The following is a 21,348-nucleotide window of genomic DNA, read 5'->3' as shown; positions in this document are numbered from 1 at the left end:
CATCTGGTGTTACTGTCAAAAATACAAGACTCAAGGGTAAATATATACAAATCTTTGTGTCTGTTTTAAGGTCTCTTGCTCACTGAAGAAGGTGCTCCATCTTCTTGGTTATGACCTTTGTCTTTGGTATCTAAAGATTCTTTACTTTCTGCAACACAAAATGGAAAATCCAGACTTTTTATCAAATCTTATTAGTGATGGCATAAAATCAGAGTGATATGGTTCATAATAGACCAGCTGTGGTCTATTGAAGGTAACCAGGACCACCTTTCGAATTTTGAGATTTCAAGTGAACGTACAAAACTTGGCTAATTTTACCATAGGCGATATGGTATGTGAAACTAGTAATCATTATTATCTAGTTGAAAGGTTTCTTTCTATCCATGCCCAGGAACACACACTATTATCGAAGGAAAACAAAATAAAGAAGGTTAAAAAAGTGTCTGAATGGGCCATGTAATCGGCCCATAAACATTTTAAGTTAGAACCCTTTCCAAATATTACAAAACCCATCGCCGTCGTCTCCTCCGTTATCAAACAATCCCTCATCGCCGTGTACGCTCCATTTCTTAAGCTACTCTATGATCTCGATCTCTCTCTAGTAACGCAAAGAACACAACTTTTACACTAGGTGAGTCTCCGATTATACTCTTAGATGTTCTGCAATGAAAATGATAAATATACTCTTCGCTTCTCGTTTTAGCGGTATACCTATCGAACGGTTCTTGTTTTCTCCATATCCTTAAAAAAGCTCTATGGATCATTACTAGATTTTGGATTCTTAGCTTGGATTTTCGAAAACAACTAGTCAAGCAAATCTCTTGGTATGAGTGAAACAGTTGGAAGAAGCTTCTGTTTCATATGACATACTTAAATCTTAACTTTTGTCCGAGTTTCATTTTGGTTCGGTGAGAGTAGTTGCAGATTCTTGGAATATTTTTTTTTTTATTAGAGTTGTCACAAATGTTTACTGATGTTTCATTTTCCTGATTAGTTTTGGTTATAATTCTATCAGGTTTTTGCGAAAAAATGGCGTTTGCTAGGGAAGCGAGACGACCCCTTGGAGTCTTTGTTTATAGTGCTAGTCGTAGGTTCGGTTGTGGAAATGAGTACTCTACTACTGTGGCAAGCAAATGGGAAAGTATGTCTCAGTACAGGAGCTCTGTACCTTCTGGATACGCAAACCCTGTTCGTGGGTTTGGGAACTTGTTGAGGAGTTTTAGTTCGGAGGCGCCTGCTGTAGTTGACCAGATGAGCCTCATCAAGCAACTGAGGCAAAGAACTAGTGCTCCTATTAAGGATGTTAAGGCTTCTCTTGTTGAATGCAACTGGGACATTGGTAAGCATTGGCTTGGTGCACCTTTCTTTCTGTTTCGTGTGCTCTCAAATGGGTGTTTTCGATTTTTGGCACAGAGGCTGCTCAAAAGGATTTGAGGAAGAGAGGCAAAGTACTGGCTTCCAAAAAGTCGTCACGGACAGCTGCAGAGGGTATGCTTGCGGTTGCCCAAAACGAAGGAAAGGTTGCTGTTATCGAACTCAACTGTGAGACAGACTTTGTGGCTAGAAACGACATCTTCCAGTACTTGGTTAGTGCCATTAGCTATTTCAATTGGGTTGCTTGCTTGCTTGATAATTAGCTTTCCATTTATGTTCTCTTCTAAAACCTACCATGTCTGCAGGCTTTAGCTATGGCAAGACGTGCTTTGCTGGTTGAAAACAGTTCTCAGCAAGTTTCTGGTGTTTTCCCCTTTGGCCCTGATCTTTTTGAGGTCAGTTGTTAGATGCCCTCACCTGTTATATATATCTTATGTCCTTCACAATTTGGAGATATTGATATCACATATAATGCCATTCAGGAGTTGAAGCTCAATCTCGACCATCCAAAAGTGAACGGCGAAACCACAGTTTCAAACGCTGCTACAGAAGTAGCGGCAATTATGGGAGAGAACGTCAAGTTTAGGAGAGGTTTCTTAATGTCAAAATCTTCAGCAGGCGTCCTCTCTGCATATCTCCACACAAGTCCCCAACCAGGTACCAAAAAAACTGTTAAAATGTAGTTAGTTTCCTTGTCGTTAGTTACTAATCTCTTTTTTCATGATTCATCTCTTAACTTTTGATTTTATGGTATCAAAAATCTTAATAGGGTTGGGTCGTATAGCTGGGATTGTATCTCTCGAAGTAGAAGGTGGAAACACTCAACTAGAGGCTGTTCAACGTGTAGGCTCAGAGCTGGCCATGCATGTTGTAGCAGCAAAGCCTTTATTTTTAAGCAAAGACCTTGTTTCTTCTGAAGCATTAGCAAACGAACGGGAGATTCTCAAGTCTCAGGTCAACCTTCACTCCATTGAGCTGTAGTTTGCAAACAGACATTACATAACCTGAGTTTCAAAAACTGTCTTATTAACAGGCAGAAAGTACAGCCAAGTCTCAGATGGCTGTGGAGAAGATGGTGGAAGGCCGTCTCCGTAAATATTTCGAAGATGTTGCTCTGATGGAGCAAAAGTTCATTGTGAATGATTCTATAAACATAAAGGTATGTGCATTACTTTTTGAATTGATAAAGGCTATGGAAAATTTCTCAAAAAAATCTATGATATTCCACAGACACTGGTGGATAGTTTATCCAAGGAGGTGGGTTCTCCTGTGAAGGTTGCCGATTTTCTGAGAGTTGAGGTTGGGGAAGGAATCGAAAGGTAAATTAATGTAACAATGACATGTATATGTTTTGTATATATGTATGGCTTTAGTCACAAGATTAGCGGCTAAGAACATGTATCTTATTTTGTTTTTGAAAGGCTTGAAGCATCTGATGAACCGGTTGCTCAAACTGCTTGAAGATGATTAATGTGGAGATGGTGTTTAAATTCAGAGACTCTTTCTTTGGTTCATCAGGTTCTACTACCGATCACTCACCATGTGGTTTTTATGCCGGCTTTAGATTACAGAGAGTGTGAGGCTTTCCTTTTCCCATGTTTTGTTGTTTTAAAAATGTGAGTTTGCCATACAATATCCCAATAAGATTTTAATTTTGTGATTGTGCACATCGCTTCTTCACTCTTTGACTACTGCCTATGGAAGCTTTTGAGTAAAAACCATGTCTTGTTGAGTTTTCTTACAAAAATCCATTATACAAAAACCTTTACTTCTCTCTCCACTTACTGTATACTTTGGTTTGGTTCTTGGGTTTTTTTGTAGCATTGACCTATAACTTAAAGTTAAACACAAAACTAACCTCATTTTTTTTTGAAAATTGGTTTTGCCCTATTCACCCCACAAGTTCATATAATTTACGAAAATGCCATCAATTTTTTTTTTCTTTTTTTTTTCGAAAATGACATTTTTACTCTCTCACTCTCATCATCTTCAAGTAATTACAAGATTGCCATTGTCATCAATACCACAACCACCATGAACAACTAATTTGAAGCTCTTAATGCTCCCAAAATCGATTTACCCTTCTTCTTTTTCCATTCTTGTGAACTAAACACAACATATCTCTCACTTTCTCTCCACAATGAGCTAAAAAAACCCAAGATTTTGATTCAAAATTTTTTATGGTTCATAGAGTCATAGAAGCTAATGATTCTGGGTGGGTTACTTTCGTTTGTGATTCTGTGTGCTTGGAGAAGCCTTATGTATGCTAAGGAACTTATCTCACCAATTTAAGGTATGACATCGAGTTTTTTTCCAGATCTGTTCGTCAGACGACTTACTTGGGAAGTCGTCTGGCTGTAGACAACTTACCTGGAAGTCGTCTGGTCAACGCAGAGGTTATTTTTGCAATTGACTTTGAAATCTGTAACCTGAGACGACTGAAAGTTAAGTCGTCTGTTTTTGTTTGGTTTCAAAAAAATTTCCAAAGAACCTAGACGACTTACATTTCAGTCGTCATAGGTTAGTTTTGCATTTGACTGGATAATTTCAGAAGTTTGACTTCCCCAGACGACTTACATTTCAGTCGTCTGGCGAAAATTAAAATAACAATATTTTTTTAAAAGTAGACGACTTACAGTTAAGTCGTCATAGGTTAGTTTTGCAATTGAAAAAAAAACTTCAAAATTTAATTATACACAGACGACTTATAATTCAGTCGTCCACGAGACGACTTACTTGTAAGTCGTCCAGGATTTTTTTTCCGAGATTCTGGTCAAACCTCGTAAATCCTGGACGACTTACATTTCAGTCGTCTCGTGGACGACTGAATTATAAGTCGTCTGTATATAATTAAATCTTGAAGTTTTTTTTTTCAATTGCAAAACTAACCTATGACGACTTAACTGTAAGTCGTCTACTTTTAAAAAAATATTATTATTTTAATTTTCACTAGACGACTGAAATGTAAGTCGTCCAGAAAAGTCAAACTTCTGAAATTATCCAGTCAAATGCAAAACTAACCTATGACGACTGAAATGTAAGTCGTCTAGCTTTTTTGGAGTTTTTTTTTAGCCAAACAATAGTAGACGACTTATTTTTCAGTCGTCCGAAATAACAGATTTCAAAGTCAATTGCAAAAATAACCTCTGTGTTGACCAGACGACGTATAGTTTAGTCGTCTGGACAACTTAGATTGAAGTCGTCCGCGTCTTCTCCGCTAGTTTTTAAGTCTTCTACGTTAGTTTTTGAATAACTTGTATTTTTAAGAGTGATAAGTAACTTCAAGATATGTAAAACTCATATTTACAAAATATGTTCTATCCCTTAGTTTTACTAAATTTGACTAAGTTTTTCAACGCAAACTTATAATAAAATATGATATGCTTTGACTAGTTACTATTGTTTGTTTCCATCTCTTAAGTATTATTGTTATAGACAATAATGATGACTATTGTTATGAGTTGGAAGAAGGGTTAAAATACTTCTTAAAATGTTGTATCAATATAAAGCTACCAACATTCTTGTTTATTAAGATGAGAAAAAGACCATTGGAGTTTATTATTGCATATGAGAGATCCAAAGATAAGAAAAAAGCTACTGAAGTCTATTATTTCATTGATGTGTAAATGTTTAAACACATTGTTAGCACATTTAATACATCTTGGAAAACATTATAACTGATTTTACAAAAAATTCACAACTAAAAGAGTAGACATGCAATTCACAAAACAGACCACAAACAAAACTATTATAGATCATTCCTCTACAAAGACAAGCTTGGATTCCACTTGAGTAGACAAGACCACACGACTTTTAAGAAGTCCAGACGACTTCTAAGAAGTCCAGACGACTTCCAAGAAGTTCAGACGACTTTGTCAGAAGACTTTTAGGAAGTTCAGACGACTTCCAGACGACTTTACAGGAAGTCCAGACGACTTTACAGGAAGTCCAGACGACTTTGTCAGAAGACTTCCAAGAAGTCCAGACGACTTCCAGACGACTAACAGGTAAGTCGTCCCAGAAGTCTTCCAGATCTGAAAAACCTGCATATTAAATCCAGATCTGAAAAACCTGCATATCCAAAAACGTTCAAATGGCTTAAAAACAGAAAAAATGAGTGAAAGATTAGATAAATCTACCTTTACAGAACACACAAAAATACATATCTAAAAATAATAGATCTACCTTTAAATTAGTGGAAGATGAGTACCATCTAATTAAAAACCTGCAAAAAAGATAGATTAGTAAGAAAGACATGAGACAAAACTGGAAAATTCATATAAAGTTTGGTGTTTTCAAGTCAAAGAGATTAGAGTGGGTTTGGAGAGTTTTAGTTTGGGAAAAAAGTAAGAACTTTATACAACAAGAAGTTCCCAAATGAAGAAAAATCAGACATAAGAACTTACCAAAATGCTCAGATCTATTATGAAAGGGAGACTTTGTCAGAAGACTTCCATGAAGTTCAGACGACTTCCTGGAAGTCCAGACGACTTCCTGGAAGTCCAGACGACTTTGTCAGAAGACTTCCAAGAAGTCCAGACGACTTCCAGACGACTAACAGGTAAGTCGTCCAAGAAGTCTTCCAGATCTGAAAAACCTGCATATCAAATCCAGATCTGAAAAACCTGCATATCCAAAAACGTTCAAATGACTTAAAAATAGAAAAAATGAGTGGAAGATTAGATAAATCTACATTTATAGAACACACAAAAATACATATCTAAAATTAATAGATTTACCTTTAAATTAATGGAAGATGAGTACCATTTGATTAAAAACCTGTAAAAGAGATAGATTAGTAAGAAATACATGAGACAAAACTGAAAAATTCATATAAAGTTTGGTGTTTTCAAGTCAAAGAGATTAGAGAGAGGTTGGAGAGTTTTAGAATGATGAACATTACATTTTTGTTGCAGCCATTTGAGAGGAAGAGAGAGAATGTGTAAATTTTTCTTTATATAGGGAGACAAAAAATCCAATTAGATTAAATATTTTTTACTCAGACGACTTCCTGGACGACTTACATTTCAGTCGTCTGGTGAAGAAATTAAAACAGACGACTTACATGTAAGTCATCCAGAAGAGTTTAATATTTTTAGCGGGAAATTAAATATTTTTAGCGGGAAACTAAAATAGAAGACTTTCCAGACGACTTACTTGTAAGTCGTCTGGTTTAAATTATTTAAGCGGAAAAATAATTTTTTTAAAAAAATTTAGGCGGGAATATTTGGACGACTTACATGTAAGTCATCTGTTTTAATTTCTTCACCAGACGACTGAAATGTAAGTCGTCCGAGTAAATTATTCAACAGACGACTAAAATATACGTCGTCCGAGTAAATTATTCAACAGACGACTGAAATATAAGTCGTCCACACCCTAAACATAACCCCTAAACTTAATTATCTAATTAAAGACTTCTTAAAATCAAATCAAACTTGAAAAGTGTTTACTATACACATAAATAAACACATATAGATGAAAACTAATTTTTGAAAAAAACATTTTAGTTTTCCAAAATCTAACCCTAACAATACATACAATACTACAACATATGTTTGCTAAACTCCTAAACCAAAGTATTTCATGATTCACTACTTCCACTCATCTATCTTCAAAACAAATCAATTTTATCATATCTTAATTTATATCACTTAAAACTGTTTATAATTACTTGATTTTTATTTTTCACGAATCAAAATATTTTTTTACAAGATTTATAAATTATTTTTAAAATAAACCGGTACCAGACGACTTACACTTCAGTCGTCCAGACGACTTCCAACATCTCAGACGACTCAGACGATTTACTAGGGCTATATTCGTAAAAATGGCTTCTGTTTTTTTGTTTGGTCACAAAGGGCTGAGCTGTAATTTCACTAGGCTTTTAGGTTAGTTTTGCATTTGATTCAAGTTTGGGTATAAGTTTGGGATTAAAATCAAGTTGTGGGTTAGTTTTGGCAAAAAACCCTTTTCATATATGAATTGTTTTGAGTTTTAATGAAATTTAGTAGGTTCTGTCAGGTTTAGTTCGTCTGGCTCGCTTTGGGAAATTTGGGATAATTAGGTAAAATATTGGATTATTTGAATATTTCAGATTAAAAATTGAATATAAATAATCTAGAATATTTCAGATATAATTTTTCTTTTGTGTAATATTAAATATAAATATTTAGTTTATAAATAATAATTGTAGATAGTTGATTGTTTTAAAATTTTAATATACAATAATATTTTTAAATATAGAAACTGAATTTATATGTTTGCAAACAAATTTGAATTTACGTATTTAAATTTTATTCGATTTTTACTCAAACTCCTAGGTATTTGGATAATTTTTGTATAAAGATATATGAACAGTTCAGAATTCATAATTGTTCAGTTCAATACCCTTTTAGCTCGACTTGTGATACAGTAAAACGTAATGGGAAGAAGAAGAAGATGAATAGTGACTCTTATTGATTTGATCCAATGTTATTACACAAAGAATCGCTCTCTCTCCTGCCAAGAGTTTACATGTTGAAACAACTCAAAAGCAAGGATGAAGAATCCATGGTGATATTCCTAGAAAATCACAGAGAATACAAACCAGAATAGAGATGAAGAAGATAACAAACTTTCTTGACAATTTTCGATATGACCTAACTATTTTTATCTTCCACGCTATATATCACACTTTTTATGACGTGTGTGCTTTGCTGACGTGGCATTATTGGCACCATCTCATTTCCTATAGCAAATCCTCCCTCTTTTGAAAACCTTGACCACAAGGTTTTGGGAATGCTACTGCTTTTGATCCATCACCATGCCGTGTGAATCTGTAATACGTAGTCTCGGCCAATACCAGTTTGAAACTGTTGTGCACTCCATTATCCTCCTGGATCAAAGGGCATGTTTGCACTAACCCCCACACGTCTCTGAGTATCACCAAATAACGTGAGCACATCAGCAACATTGTCGTCACACAGCTCTCCATCACTTAAGCATTGCTGATGTCATGTTGCAACTTTAAAAACTCCAGCTCCTAATACAAAACACTCAACTTCCAAAGCATCATCCTGTTGGAGACAGACACCATTGATAAACCAACAAAGCAGTAAAGACTCCCATGTTCTGAACCAACGTTTCAGTAACAACACTACACAAGACCCTATTTCATTCTTGTGCATCCAAAGATGCCAGACTGCTGTAGTGACCTGCAACTCTTCATGGACAGAAGATTCACTAAAGTATATTTCCTGGTACCAAAAGAGCAGTTCCACGCTGTCACCTATCACGAGTTTAACATATTCAAGAGCAGACTGATTTGTTCGGAGAGAGTCTCCGTTTCTGCTGGACCAAGAGCTCAGTAACAGCCACTGCAGAAGACTTGAAACAGCTTCTGATTCTGGACCATTCTCTATGTTGAATATTTTCTCAGGTGGTCGTTGCAAATGAAACACCTCAGAGATTACGAAGTCATGAAATCTGTTTCCAACAAAACCAGTGGTTGGCTCACCTTCCCAACTCTCCATGAACCAAAAAGACTTGAGCATATTCAAAACTGTCTCTGCATAATCACAGCCTGTATTCATATTGTCGATAACAGCTTCTACAAAATCTTCATTTCCCTTCTTGTGTCTCTTTTTCTTCCACAAAATCAAGATCTGTTGTTGATATTCCCTTCTTACTCTTAAAACCGTTTGCACAAACAGCTGGTGTTCGGGAATTAAATCCTCAGTTGGATAAACTGGCTTTGTAGTATCTGATGTTTCCAAAAAAGCATAGCCCGATCTGAGCGTCTTCAAACCGTGTACCCCAAAACTTCTCATCGTCTATTGCAGATCTTTTTATCTGACATGCAGCACTTTCTTCAACTCTGAGTGTGTTATTAAGCATAAGAGACTGGAAAAAACAGAGATCCATATCTCTTCTTTCTCTTGTTTCTTCGCTAGAGAAAGCATTCTCATGAATTTTCCCATCTCTGACTAACCAACCCAGCTGAATGAAAGAATACAGCAATAACCTCCCTGGCTTCCATAAACGAGTAGCTCGTTCTAAAGCTTTAACCTGATTATCTTCGTGAAACTCCTCTGTTTTCTTGAGCGAGTCCACATACTCTTTGGATTCTCTGTCCAAAATCAAACACTGAATCACTGGAGTTGATGCTGTCTCAACTTGTGCCTGTGAATCAGCAGAAACGATCATTTTTTTCCTTGAATCTCAAATGGAACTCGATACATGTCATTACTATGATCTGCTTTCAGCTTATGATCCTTCTTGGGATGCCATTGTTCATACAATCTGCCAGTAAGTAAACACTTACCAATCTTCAGAGATTGAAACATTTTAATGATCCTTTGAGCATCCATTTCCAAGCCTTGTAAGTAAACTTTAACCAGATCAGCTTCAGGTAACTTCAAATCAGTTCTCAACAGCTCAAACCTACGATGATATTCCTCAGTTCCCTCTGTTTTCTACAACTTCATGCTTCTCTTTATTCCATGTTGATCACTGGAAATCTGAATTCTCAAAGCTCGCTTCAGTCTGTACTTAAACATCCAACTCTTTGGATACCTCCTCTGTTTCACCTTACCCCCAACTCTTAGCAACAATTGATCATACAACTGGTGTGCAACGAAATAAACACCTTCTATTACCTTCTGAGACAGCTCATCTCCCATATCCACATCTAAAATGTATGTTGCTTCTAATTTTGGAGCACTCAAAACACCACATATCTGATCATGACGCGCCTCATTGCATAGAAGCTGTGAGCTATTGTTCTCAAGTAAAGCAGAGTGTGGTACCTTCTTGTGTTCAAATGAATCTATATGTTGTGAAGCACATTGTGACTCAATTTGCTCCTCTGGTTTCGTCAACTCTACATCAGGAATCTTCTTTGCAATCACTGGATCAGATTTTGACTCAATTTGTGCCTCTGAATCAGGAATCATAGCAGCTGAGGTCGTCTTTGAAACCGAAACTGCTGAAGGTTGATCTTCATCACAGGCAATCATAAGAAGTCATGCGTTCTTGTGGCGTAGATAGTGATCTTCAGTTTCCGGTTCGTCGCAGAACACACATATACCTCTTAACCTTCGATCTTCAACTTCTTCAATCGATATTCTCCGACGGATCGTCTTTGTTCGCTTCCTGATCGAAGCTCCATCTGAATCTACACACTTCACAGCTTGTCTTTCTGCCATGATTTCTGAGGATGCGACGACTCTGATCTTCTACAATGATTTACAACTACTTCCAAAAGCTTCGTCCGTCTCTTGCACCACCGGTGAAAATCGTTGTGATCTGATATAATCGCCAAGCTCTGCCATGGATTCCGAGGATGGACTGGTCTCTGATACCTTTGATACTGTAAAACGTAATGGGAAGAAGAAGAAGATGAACAGTGACTCGTATTGATTTGATCCAAGTTATTACACAAAGAATCGCTCTCTCTCCTGCCAAGAGTTTACATGTAGAAACAACTCAAAGGCAAGGATGAGGAATCCATGGTGATATTCCTAGAAAATCACAGAGAATACAAACCAGAATAGAGATGAAGAAGATAACAAACTTTCTTGACAATTTTCGATATGATCCTAACTTTTTTTATCTTCCACGCTATATATCACACTTTTTATGACGTGTGTGCCTTGCTGACGTGGCCTTATTGGCACCATCTCATTTCCTATAGCAACTTGATTAGCTTCTTCTACTTTCAAGTATTATGCCAATATCTACCACTTACCGTACGGAATGTACTTAGCTAGTAGCGACTATGTTTGATTGTTTAATTTTAAGGTACATTGAGTGGTTTAAAGAATTTTTATTGAATTAATTAATGTACTTAGAACATAGAGGTTTAAAAAAAGTTTTTATTATTTAAAATAAATCAAAACTAATAAATGAGGAGAGATAACAATGCAAAAGTTCTTATTTACCAACTTTTCGGAACCGTATTAGAACTCTCAAGGACAGCTGTTACTCAGATAACTTTTCAACAGATTTTAGAAAATTTAAATAAGGGCTTTTTGCAAAAGTGACTCAAAACTTGGAGTCAAACAGAAAACTAACCTTTTCTTTTGACTCCTTTTTTTTTGAGATTTTAACCCCACACCTGCAGTTTATCTACGAAAATGCCATTAACATTTTTTTTTTTTTTTCGAAAATGGCTTCTTTACTGTCTCAACCTCATCTTCTTCAAGTATTTACAATATTGCCACTGCAATGAATAGTGGTAACAACCTTGTACGAACTGTTTGGAGCTTTTATGCCCTTTAATGCACGTAAATCTCTTTACACTCTCTCTGTTTCAATTGTTATGAACTAAAAACAACATTTCTTTCACTTTCTCTCTATATTCATCCAAAAAACTCAAGCTTTTGACAGAGCCATATTTCTTTCGTTTTGACTTACGGTTGCTTTCGTTTGAGGTTCTGGGTGGTTGGAGAAGACCCTGTGTGCAAACGAAGTCATCTCACCTAGTTTAAGGTACGAATTTGAATTTTTTTCAAGATCTGTTCGCGTAGAAGACTTACTAGTAAGTCATCTGTATGTAGAAGACTTACTGATGAGTCTTCTGGTCAAACGGACGACTTAAATTAAGTCGTCCAGCTTTGTTTGTTAAAAAAAAACACTTCAGACGACTTATATATACGTCGTCTACGAGAAACGGGCTAGTTTTGCATTTGACCGAATCGTGTCAGATCTTTGACTATTTCTGGACGACTTATAATTCAGTCGTCTCTGGGAAAGTTAAAATTCAATATTTTATGAAAACTTGACGACTTACGTGTAAGTCGTCCTAGGTTAGTTTTGTAATTGAAAAATAAAACTTCATAATTTAACTTTAACCAGACGACTTAATATAAAGTCGTCCCTCCAGAAGACTTAATTTAAAGTCGTCCGGTGAAAGCAAAGTCGTCCATAATTTTTCCCAATTTTCTGGTCAAACCTTGCTTATCCCGGACGACCTTAAATTAAGTCGTTTAGCTGGACGACTTTCATCTAAGTCGTCTGGAGAAAGTTAAATTTCAAGTTTTATTTTTCAATTACAAAACTAACCTAGGACGACTTACACGTAAGTCGTCAAGTTTTCATAAAATATTGAAATTTTAACTTTCCCAGAGACGACTGAATTATAAGTCGTCCAGAAATAGTCAAAGATCTGACACGATTCGGTCAAATGCAAAACTAGCCCGTTTCTCGTAGACGACTTATATATAAGTCGTCTGAAGTTTTTTTTTTAACAAACAAAGCCGGACGACTTAGAATTAAGTCGTCCCTTTTAATTTTCAATTGCAAAAGTGACCTCTTTAGACGACTTACCTTTAAGTCTTCTGGACGACTTAATGCTAAGTCGTCTGCGGCAATGTTTATTGAACTTCTTCATTTTCTCTATGTTTACTAATGTGTTTTATTTTGAATATTTGCAGATGATTTTTCAGTTACATGCAGTGTATGGAGAATGGTTGTTGAGAGATTTCCGTTGGGATTTTGTGGTTGATGATCTCAAAGGAGCAAGATTGTTTTTATTGAATGAAGATTCAACACATGCTGAACTTGTTGCAATGGCTCAAGAAGATTATAACCTGGACATGAGAACAGTGAGTGTGGAGATTAGCTACTCATTACCAGCAGAAATGATGATGGCTCCAGGCAGTCTTCCCATTCATGTTACAAGTGATAGACAAGTTCGAAACTTGCTGGAGATACTCAAAACCCATAGAGTATGTCTTTGTGTATCAAGCCGCAGCAAGGTCGAAACGGTTTCAGAGAAAAGGGATATTGATGAAGCTGGTGAATGGGAAAAAGATGTTGGTGATAATGATGAAGCTGGTGAATGGGAAGAAGATGTTGGTGATGATGATGAAGCTGATGAATGTTTTGAAGATGTTGGTGATAATGAGTTTGTTGAAGATGAAAATCAAGATGGGGAGGAGGAAAATGGGGAGGAGGATGCTGATAATTCTATTGTTGGTGAAACGGATCAGAATGGTGGGGATTACAGTCTTTATGGAAAGGTTCCAGATGAGGACGAGGAAGATGATGATAATATTTGTTTTGAAGAAATCCAAAAGACATATGCTAAGACAAATGCTATTGAAGGAGGAAAATCGAATGGTACCAGTATCTATGTCAACCAGAGTTTTGTTAGCAAGGGTGCACTGCTTTCAGAGCTGCGGTTGGCAGCAGTGAGGGGTAAGTTTTCTTTCAGATTATACAAATCAACGAAAACTCTCGTTGTGGCAACATGTCCGGTTAGCTATTGTGGATGGAAGGTCAGAGCGAGTGTCAAACATGGGACAAACACGTTTTGGGTAACAAAGTATGTGGAAAAACATTTATGCTCAGCGGGAGACCGAATCGCTCAGCGGAGACACTGTACTCCGAAGTATGTAGGTAGTCTTTTCATTGATCGTGTTGGAATCATTGATGGGATAACTCCGCAGCATATCACTGATGCAATGAGGAACATGTTTGGCATGGCGCTTGATTACACCACTTCATACAGAGCACTGTTATATGCACAAAGATTGGTGAGAGGATCAGCAGAAGAAGGGTATTCGCGTCTGGCATCATATCTCGAGCAAATCTCCATTGCAAATCCTGATTCTATCACGGCGATAGAACTTGATTCTATGAAAAGATTTAAGTATCTATTTCTCTCTTTTGGAGCTTCTATCAAAGGTTTTAAGTATCAGAGAAGGGTCATTGTGGTGGATGGAACTCACCTAAGTGGAAAGTATGGAGGAACTATGTTAGTTGCAGCCGCACAAGATGGCAATTTTCAGATATTCCCATTGGCTTTTGGGATCGTGGATGAGGAAGATATACCTTCTTGGGAATGGTTTTTCACAAAATTGGCTAGTTGTATATCTCATGACAAGCCTCTGGTGATAGTCTCCGACCGGCACAAGGCCATTAAAAGTGCGTGTGATAAGGTGTTTCCTTGGGCAACCCGAGGAATATGTTATTATCACCTTCAAGATAACATTGTCAAAAAGTTTAAAGGGAAACATCTCATGTACTTGGTGAAAGGGGCTGCTTATGCTCACACGGTTTACGATTTTGACCGGTACATGGCTGAGATACGGAGTGCAAACCCGGAACTTGCAACGTATTTGGAGAAAGCCGACGTCAGGCTATGGTCAAGGGTTTATTGTAAGGGGAACAGGTTCAACATAAAAACAAGCAACATTGCTGAATCTATTAATTCCGCACTGAAGCGAGCAAGAGGATTTCCGATTACGTTCCTGCTGGAGTTCATAAGGCAGAAGTTAGGAAAATGGTATTGGAAAAGGAGACAAGATGCTTTGAGTCTCACAACTGAACATAGCGGGGGTGTTGAATACTTGCTTGCTGTTCGAGAAGAGATAGCGGGTACGATGACGGTCGAACCAATTGATGGATGGCATTTCTTTGTCAAAGGTGGCAAAATGGACTGTGTGGTTGATTTGGAACATGCAAAGTGTGATTGTGGTGTCTATGGAGTGGAGAAAATACCTTGCTCTCATGCTATAGCTGCTGGAATACATGCTGGTTTGCATATCTCCACACTTGTATGTCCACTGTACTCAAAGAATTATCTGTATGCAGGATACTCAGAGAATATATATCCTATCGTGTCACAACATATTGAGGAACGAGAATGCTTTCCTCCAGAACTAAAGCGTGGTCGGGGGAGACCGAAGAAATCAAGATGGCAATCTTGGTTGGAGCTATCTAGGATGAGAGGACACAAACCCAGGAAGAAACACAGGGCACGGAGATGCTCAAACTGCAAGGAAACTGGCCATATGAAACCACAATGTACACAACCAGTTGACTAGTTGTCCAGACGACCTAAATTTAAGTCGTCCAGTCTTGATTACCCGTCCAGACGACTAAATTTTTAGTCGTCCAGTGTATTTTATTGTTAGACGACCTTCTACTAAGTCGTCCAGTGTATTTTATTTTTAAACGACCTTCTACTATCCCTTCAAGTGTATTTTATTTTTAGACTACCTTCTACTATCCCTTCAAGTCGTCCAAACCTTCCAGACGACTTATAATAAGTCGTCCAAACCTTCTAGACGACTTATTTGTAAGTCGTCCAGTTGGAAAACCTTCCAGACGACTTATAATAAGTCGTCCAAACCTTCTAGACGACTTATTTGTAAGTCGTCCAGTTGGAAAACCTTCCAGACGACTTATTTCTTCCAGACAACTTATATATTTACAAATCTATACAAAGACAAGCTGAAATACAAATACTTCGCTTGTTAAAAAATCATGTTCAAATGCTATACAAAGACAAGCTGAAATACAAATACTTCGCTTGTTAAAAAATCATGTTCAAATGCTATACAAAGACAAGCTGAAATACAAATACTTCGCTTGTTAAAAAATCATGTTCAAATGCTATACAAAGACAAGCTGAAATACAAATACTTCGCTTGTTAAAAAATCATGTTCAAATGATAATCATACATGCCCACGAACTTATCACCATCCACATTTTCTTTCAGATGCTGATCAACAAGCTCCTTCCATATATCCACCGCCATATTATCCCTCATTTTCTTCGCGTTGCACCTAGCAAAGTCTTTAGGGTCAAAGGAGACGCCAAGAGCATGACATTCAATGTACTTTACAGCGTACACGCCACAATCACCATTGTTGGCCGTGGGTACACCTTTCAGCGGTCTCTCATATGTGTATGGCTCCAACCCGTATTTGACCCGTATTTCGTCGGTGGCTGCGCACTCAACAAGCAGATAAGGGACCATCTGGAGAAAAGGCTCCATTATCGCATCCCATGCGTCTGGTACACTAGATGAAGGTATGCTGTCCCAGACGACTATGTGCCTCTTAGGGATCGATATCCAAATAGCAACCCAATGCTTGTCGTCCAAGTTCACTGGCGCATAGATATCATCAATGTCCTCCCCCCCACTTCTTGTTTGATTGGCAAAATGAAGGTATTGATCCGTCATAAAAATCCGACGCCCCACCAGGTAGAACTCTTCCTAAACCTTTGTGATCAGGTTCCGATGTTTTGAAGAGCTGATACTGCTCTCTCCAAGACTGGGAAAAGTTGTGATCCAGGAAGCACATTCGCTCGCTCCTGAAAGCTTGTGGGTTCTCCTGATACCTCTGCCTTAGCACATTAATCCAAGCATCTATATGCTGCATATTAAATATAACAAGTTAGAAGTTACCAGACGACTTAAATATAAGTCGTCTACGTGGTCGTCCAAGTAGACGACTTTCCAGACGATTTATCTTTAAGTCGTCTGGAAAGTAGTCTACTTGGACGACTTTGTAGACGACTTAAATCGTGTGCAGAAGACTTACGCAGTCTTCCAGCCATCCTCTGGCTGTCCGGAGGAAGTGGTACCACCTTGTTGGTGATGTACGTGGTTTGTCCTCGGTCTTAGTTAAATAATGACTGCAAACAAAAAAGCAATCAGTTTTGGACGACTAAATCAAGCTATTATGGGTAAAGCAATCACTTACGGATCAGTTTTCAACCAATCAGCGAGTTCCTTCAACTTCTCTTTGTTTACTGGCGGAAATGGATTATAGGCTGCCACTTTATCTTTTTTTTTCTCTGCCGTATAAGGAGATCTCACAGTGGGAGCAGGTTTCTTCGCTCGTTTACTCTTTGCACGCTTGTCCAATACAACCAGGCTCGGTTCTGAAACTGGATCGCTTGGCTCGGTGGAAGCTTTATCCTCCGGCAAGATCTTATTTACCGAGTTCGCCTCGGTTGCTGTATCCTCCGGCAACCATCTCTGCAATAAAAGTTGCACACAACTTAACTCTGGATGACTTAAATAAAAGTTGTCTGGACGACTAGTTGACCCTGGACGACTTAAAATTAAGTCTTCCGTGGTCAACTACTCGTCCAGACAACTTATGTTTAAGTCGTCCAGGGTCAACTAGTCGTCCAGATAACTTTTACAGTCGTCTGGACAACTAGTTAACCCTGGATTTGATACTAACCTCTTTGATTTGAGGAGGCTGTTTCTTTTGAGGAGGAGGCTATTTCTTTTGAGGAGGAGGAGGCTGCTGCTGTTTCTTTTGAGGAGGAGGAGGCTGCTGTTTGGTTTGATGAGGAGGAGGCTGCTGTTTGGTTTGATGAGGAGGAGGCTGGTTACTAACCACGGTTTCATTGGCATGAGGGGTAGCCTGTTTGTTTCTACCCCCGGTTTCTTTGGCAAGAGGGGTAGGCTGTTTATCTTGAGGGGTAGCCTGATTGGTTAGAGGTGGAGGGGTAGCCTGATTGGTGACACCAACCTTCTTCTCCACAGCTTCCAATCTATCGGACAACTTCCTAAACTCCCTCATGCACTTATTAAACCCTTTTTTCATGCAGTCAGCTACGCCCTTGAACATATATTCCAACTCCTCTCTGGTCACCCCTCTAGCCTCTTCTCTAGCCTCTTCTCTAGCCTCTTCACTAGCCACTTTAGGAGCCTCTTTACGAGCTTTCTTCCGAGGTCTTGGATTGTCTTCCTCCTCCTCCTCCTCCTCCAACACAACCATCTCTTTGGCCTTCTTCGATGGAGTCACAACCTTAGGTTTTGTATTGACCTTAGTACCAGTGACTTCCCAGCAATCCATGGTCCACTTCCACGGTCTCCGCTCATACATGACTTTAATGATGTTCTCCGCGGGCAGGTCCTCAACCTCAGAGTCCCATTTTGGCCACATTTCACTAATGTCCTTCTCAACAAAGTTGATCACGCGGGTCTGCAGTAAATAGAAGAATCGAGTTAGATATTTGAAAAAAAATACTAAATAGACGACTTAATTATAAGTCGTCTACTAAGTCGTCCAGCTGGAAGACCTTCCAGACGACTTATAATAAGTCGTCTAATAAGTCGTCCAGATGGAAGACTTTCCAGACGACTTAATTAAGTCGTCCGATAAGTCGTCCAGCTGGGAAGACTTTCCAGACGACTTATTATAAGTCGTCCGATAAGTCGTCCAGCTGGACGACCTTCCAGACGACTTATAATAAGTCGTCTGCGCAGTCTTTTGGATTGAAGTAAATACCTGACTCAAGATAGCAGCTTTCATTGATCTGCGGCCTCTGCTGCCCTCGTAAGCCAGTATCGGTGGAGACGGACTGTCTGCTCTGGGACCACCAATACTAGCACCCAATTCCGGCATAGCTGTGTACGTCCAGACCTGAAGAACTTGTATAAACCCATCCACGGTGTAACAGCCAGCAATTTCTTTGTTCCACAAAGAGTCCATCAGCACCTTAAACGCGACTCTCCCCCATGGATAATTCTCAAACCGTTCTAAATCCATCACTAGCCTTGCCAGAGTAGATCGTGTAGCGGTTGAAAACTTTCTCCCTTCAATGAATCCAGTGAAGATGGAGAGGTACGCGAGCCGCTTGCGATCTTCCCTGGACCAATCCCCGCATCTCTTCAGTGCTGCTATTATCTGATCAGTAGTTGGCCCAGCTTCCAGATGAACTCCCAGCATCCCCCAGAAAGAAACCATCTCTGGGGTAACGTCACATTTTGGTGTCTCAAGGTCCTCGATGTACTCGCAGTTTAGACCAGTGAGGTTTTCAAACTCTAACAGTGAAAACCTCAAAGGTTCTGGACCAACGAGAGACCACATCTCATACTTCTTCTTAATGTCCAGCTTGAAACTGAGCATGTAGTGAACCAGCCTTGAAGCCCAACCAAATCCCTGCTCCTTGAACTTGATGAAAACTCCCAAACTCGACTCCTTGAGCTCTTCAAATTCGTCATCAGTAAGAGCTTTCCTAAGAGCAGTATGCAACTTGCTGTTATCCGTATGATACGAAATGCTATTGTGGGCTTCTGGCTCTTCCCCTGATGTGTATAACCTACGGGGGAGTTCTGGAATATCCATCCTTTTTGTCTGCAAAATAATCAAAGACAACAATATAAGTCCAGACGACTTAGTAGACGACTTATCATTAAGTCGTCTGGAAAGTCTTCCAAATGGACGACTTATATTTAAGTCATCTACTAAGTCGTCCAGTTGGAAGACTTTCCAGACGACTTAAATTACTTACAAGTCTTCCAGTCGCAGAAGGAGTTGGAGTACTCGTCATTGCGGTTATAGATCTGAAAAAATAAACGTGAAACGGTGAGAATGAGTAAATTGATAGAGACAACGTTTTATGTTCATCTTTTCCTCGAGATTGATGACTTAGCGGCGTTAGGGTTTACAGAGAAACGGCGCTAAGGTTTACAGAGAAGAAGCGGCGGCGCTAGGGTTTAGAAGAAGCGGCGGCGCTAGTGTTTAGAGGAAGCGGCGGTGAGAACGTTGGTGACCACGGTGGCGAGGGCGACGGTTTGTTCGGAAATAGTGGAAGCGGCGGCGCTAGGGTTTAGAGGAATCGGCGGCGCTAGGGTTTAGAGGAATCGGCGGCGCTAGGGTTAGAAGAAGCTGCGGCGACAACGGTGAGATAGATAGCCGACGTTGAGAACGATGGTTTGTTCGGAAATCGTGGGAATTCGAAATCGCCTTTGAGAGAGAACTGTTAGGGTTTCTGAATTTCGCGAAAAATGAAACAAAAAAATAAAAATCACCTTATATATTGGGTAAATAATCCGGTTAGCTTTAAAAGTACATTGGTAAACTTTAAGGTTTGGTCCGGTTTAGACGACTTAATATTTAGTCGTCTGTTTTCAGACGACAAAATATTAAGTCGTCCTAGACCCTAAAATGAACCCCTAAACTAAAATGACTAGATTAACTAACTAACCACGTTATAAAATCAAATTATACTTAAATAGTGTTTACTATACACAGAAATGAACACGCATAAGTAATTTTAAAAATTTTCAAAAACGGTTTTAATGCTTTCCAAAATCTAACCCTAAGAACACATACAATACTACAACATATGTTGATGAAACATAAACTTAAGAATATCATGACTCACTACTTTCACTCATCTATGCTGAAAACAATTGAAATTTGTTATATCTTAATTTATACCTCATAAGACATATGTTAATTACATAATTCCCATTTTTCACTTATCAAAATATTTTTTACAAAATTTTTAAATTATGTTTAAGACTAACTGTCCAGACGACTTTCAGTTAAGTCGTCTGGACGACTTATTTTCAAGTCGTCTAAACAGACGACTTGCGAGGGGTAGAAACGTAAAAAAAATTTCGTTTTATTGTTTGGTCACAAGGGGATAGTTGTAATTTCAATAGCCTTTTAGGTTACTTTTGCCTTTGACCCAAGTTGGGGTATTGTTTTGGGTTTGACTCCAAGTTTTGAGTCACAATTGGCAATTCTCCCTTTAAATAATTAAACTAATATTTTTTTTCTTTTAGAAACCCCTCTAGAATTTTATGGATAATGCTGCTCTTAGGGCATGATTAACCCCGGTTTCTTAACTCATAATTTGACATCTTTTAGGTTTTTTTTTTTACATTTTTTGGCTAAAAGGGAACTTCTATATCTTTTATTTAAGAGACGGTTCTTACCTTTTCTTAGTTAAAATCTAAGAAAAACTAAGATCTGTTTCTTAGCCACAACTGACCACCGTCTAATCATGGTCTTCGCGGCTATATTTGATTGTTCAATTTGAAGGTACATTGAGCGGTTTAAAGAATTTTTTTTGGATAATTCAATGATGATGAAACCGGTCATTGGTAAAATACTCCTTCTGTTTCATAATACTTGATATTTTGCTTTAGTGCACAAAGATTAATAAAACTACATTTTTCTAAATAAATTATTTTAAAGATATAATTTTAAAATCTGTTAACCAATTATAAAAAAGACTGTAAAATCTAATTGGTTGAACAGTTTCAAATAAAATTAAAGTTAACCTTAAAATCTCAAAACTTCAAGTAAATTGAAACAAAATAATCCTTCTAAAACATCATCTATATTAAAACGGAGGGAGTATTAGAAATCAGCAGTTGAGATCAATGATGTATGATCTTATGGCTATTAACTTATTATCATAAGCTGTATTAAGCTTTC

General features: G+C 38.1%; 1 protein-coding gene across 2 annotated transcripts; it reads left to right on the top strand.

Moving 5' to 3' along the window:
- Window positions 1-393: 393 nt before the first annotated feature.
- On the top strand, window positions 394-3,111 carry LOC106439679 (elongation factor Ts, mitochondrial). Of its 2 annotated transcripts, none has more exons than XM_013881179.3 (9): window positions 394-631; window positions 1,016-1,339; window positions 1,414-1,586; window positions 1,680-1,769; window positions 1,857-2,031; window positions 2,144-2,328; window positions 2,408-2,533; window positions 2,605-2,693; window positions 2,796-3,111. In XM_013881179.3, exons 2-9 carry the CDS (start codon window positions 1,030-1,032, stop codon window positions 2,833-2,835), a joined length of 1,188 nt encoding a protein of 395 aa, XP_013736633.1. In that variant the 5' UTR covers window positions 394-631; window positions 1,016-1,029; the 3' UTR covers window positions 2,836-3,111. The 2 variants fall into 2 exon arrangements, with proteins under 2 accessions (XP_013736633.1, XP_013736641.1); XM_013881187.3 differs by having other exon boundaries at window positions 518-631; window positions 995-1,339.
- Window positions 3,112-21,348: the final 18,237 nt, after the last annotated feature.

This window comes from Brassica napus, chromosome C9 (genome assembly GCF_020379485.1).
Source record: "Brassica napus cultivar Da-Ae chromosome C9, Da-Ae, whole genome shotgun sequence".
In the NCBI taxonomy this organism is placed as follows: domain Eukaryota; kingdom Viridiplantae; phylum Streptophyta; class Magnoliopsida; order Brassicales; family Brassicaceae; genus Brassica; species Brassica napus.
This window is presented reverse-complemented; position numbering and strand designations above follow the sequence as displayed.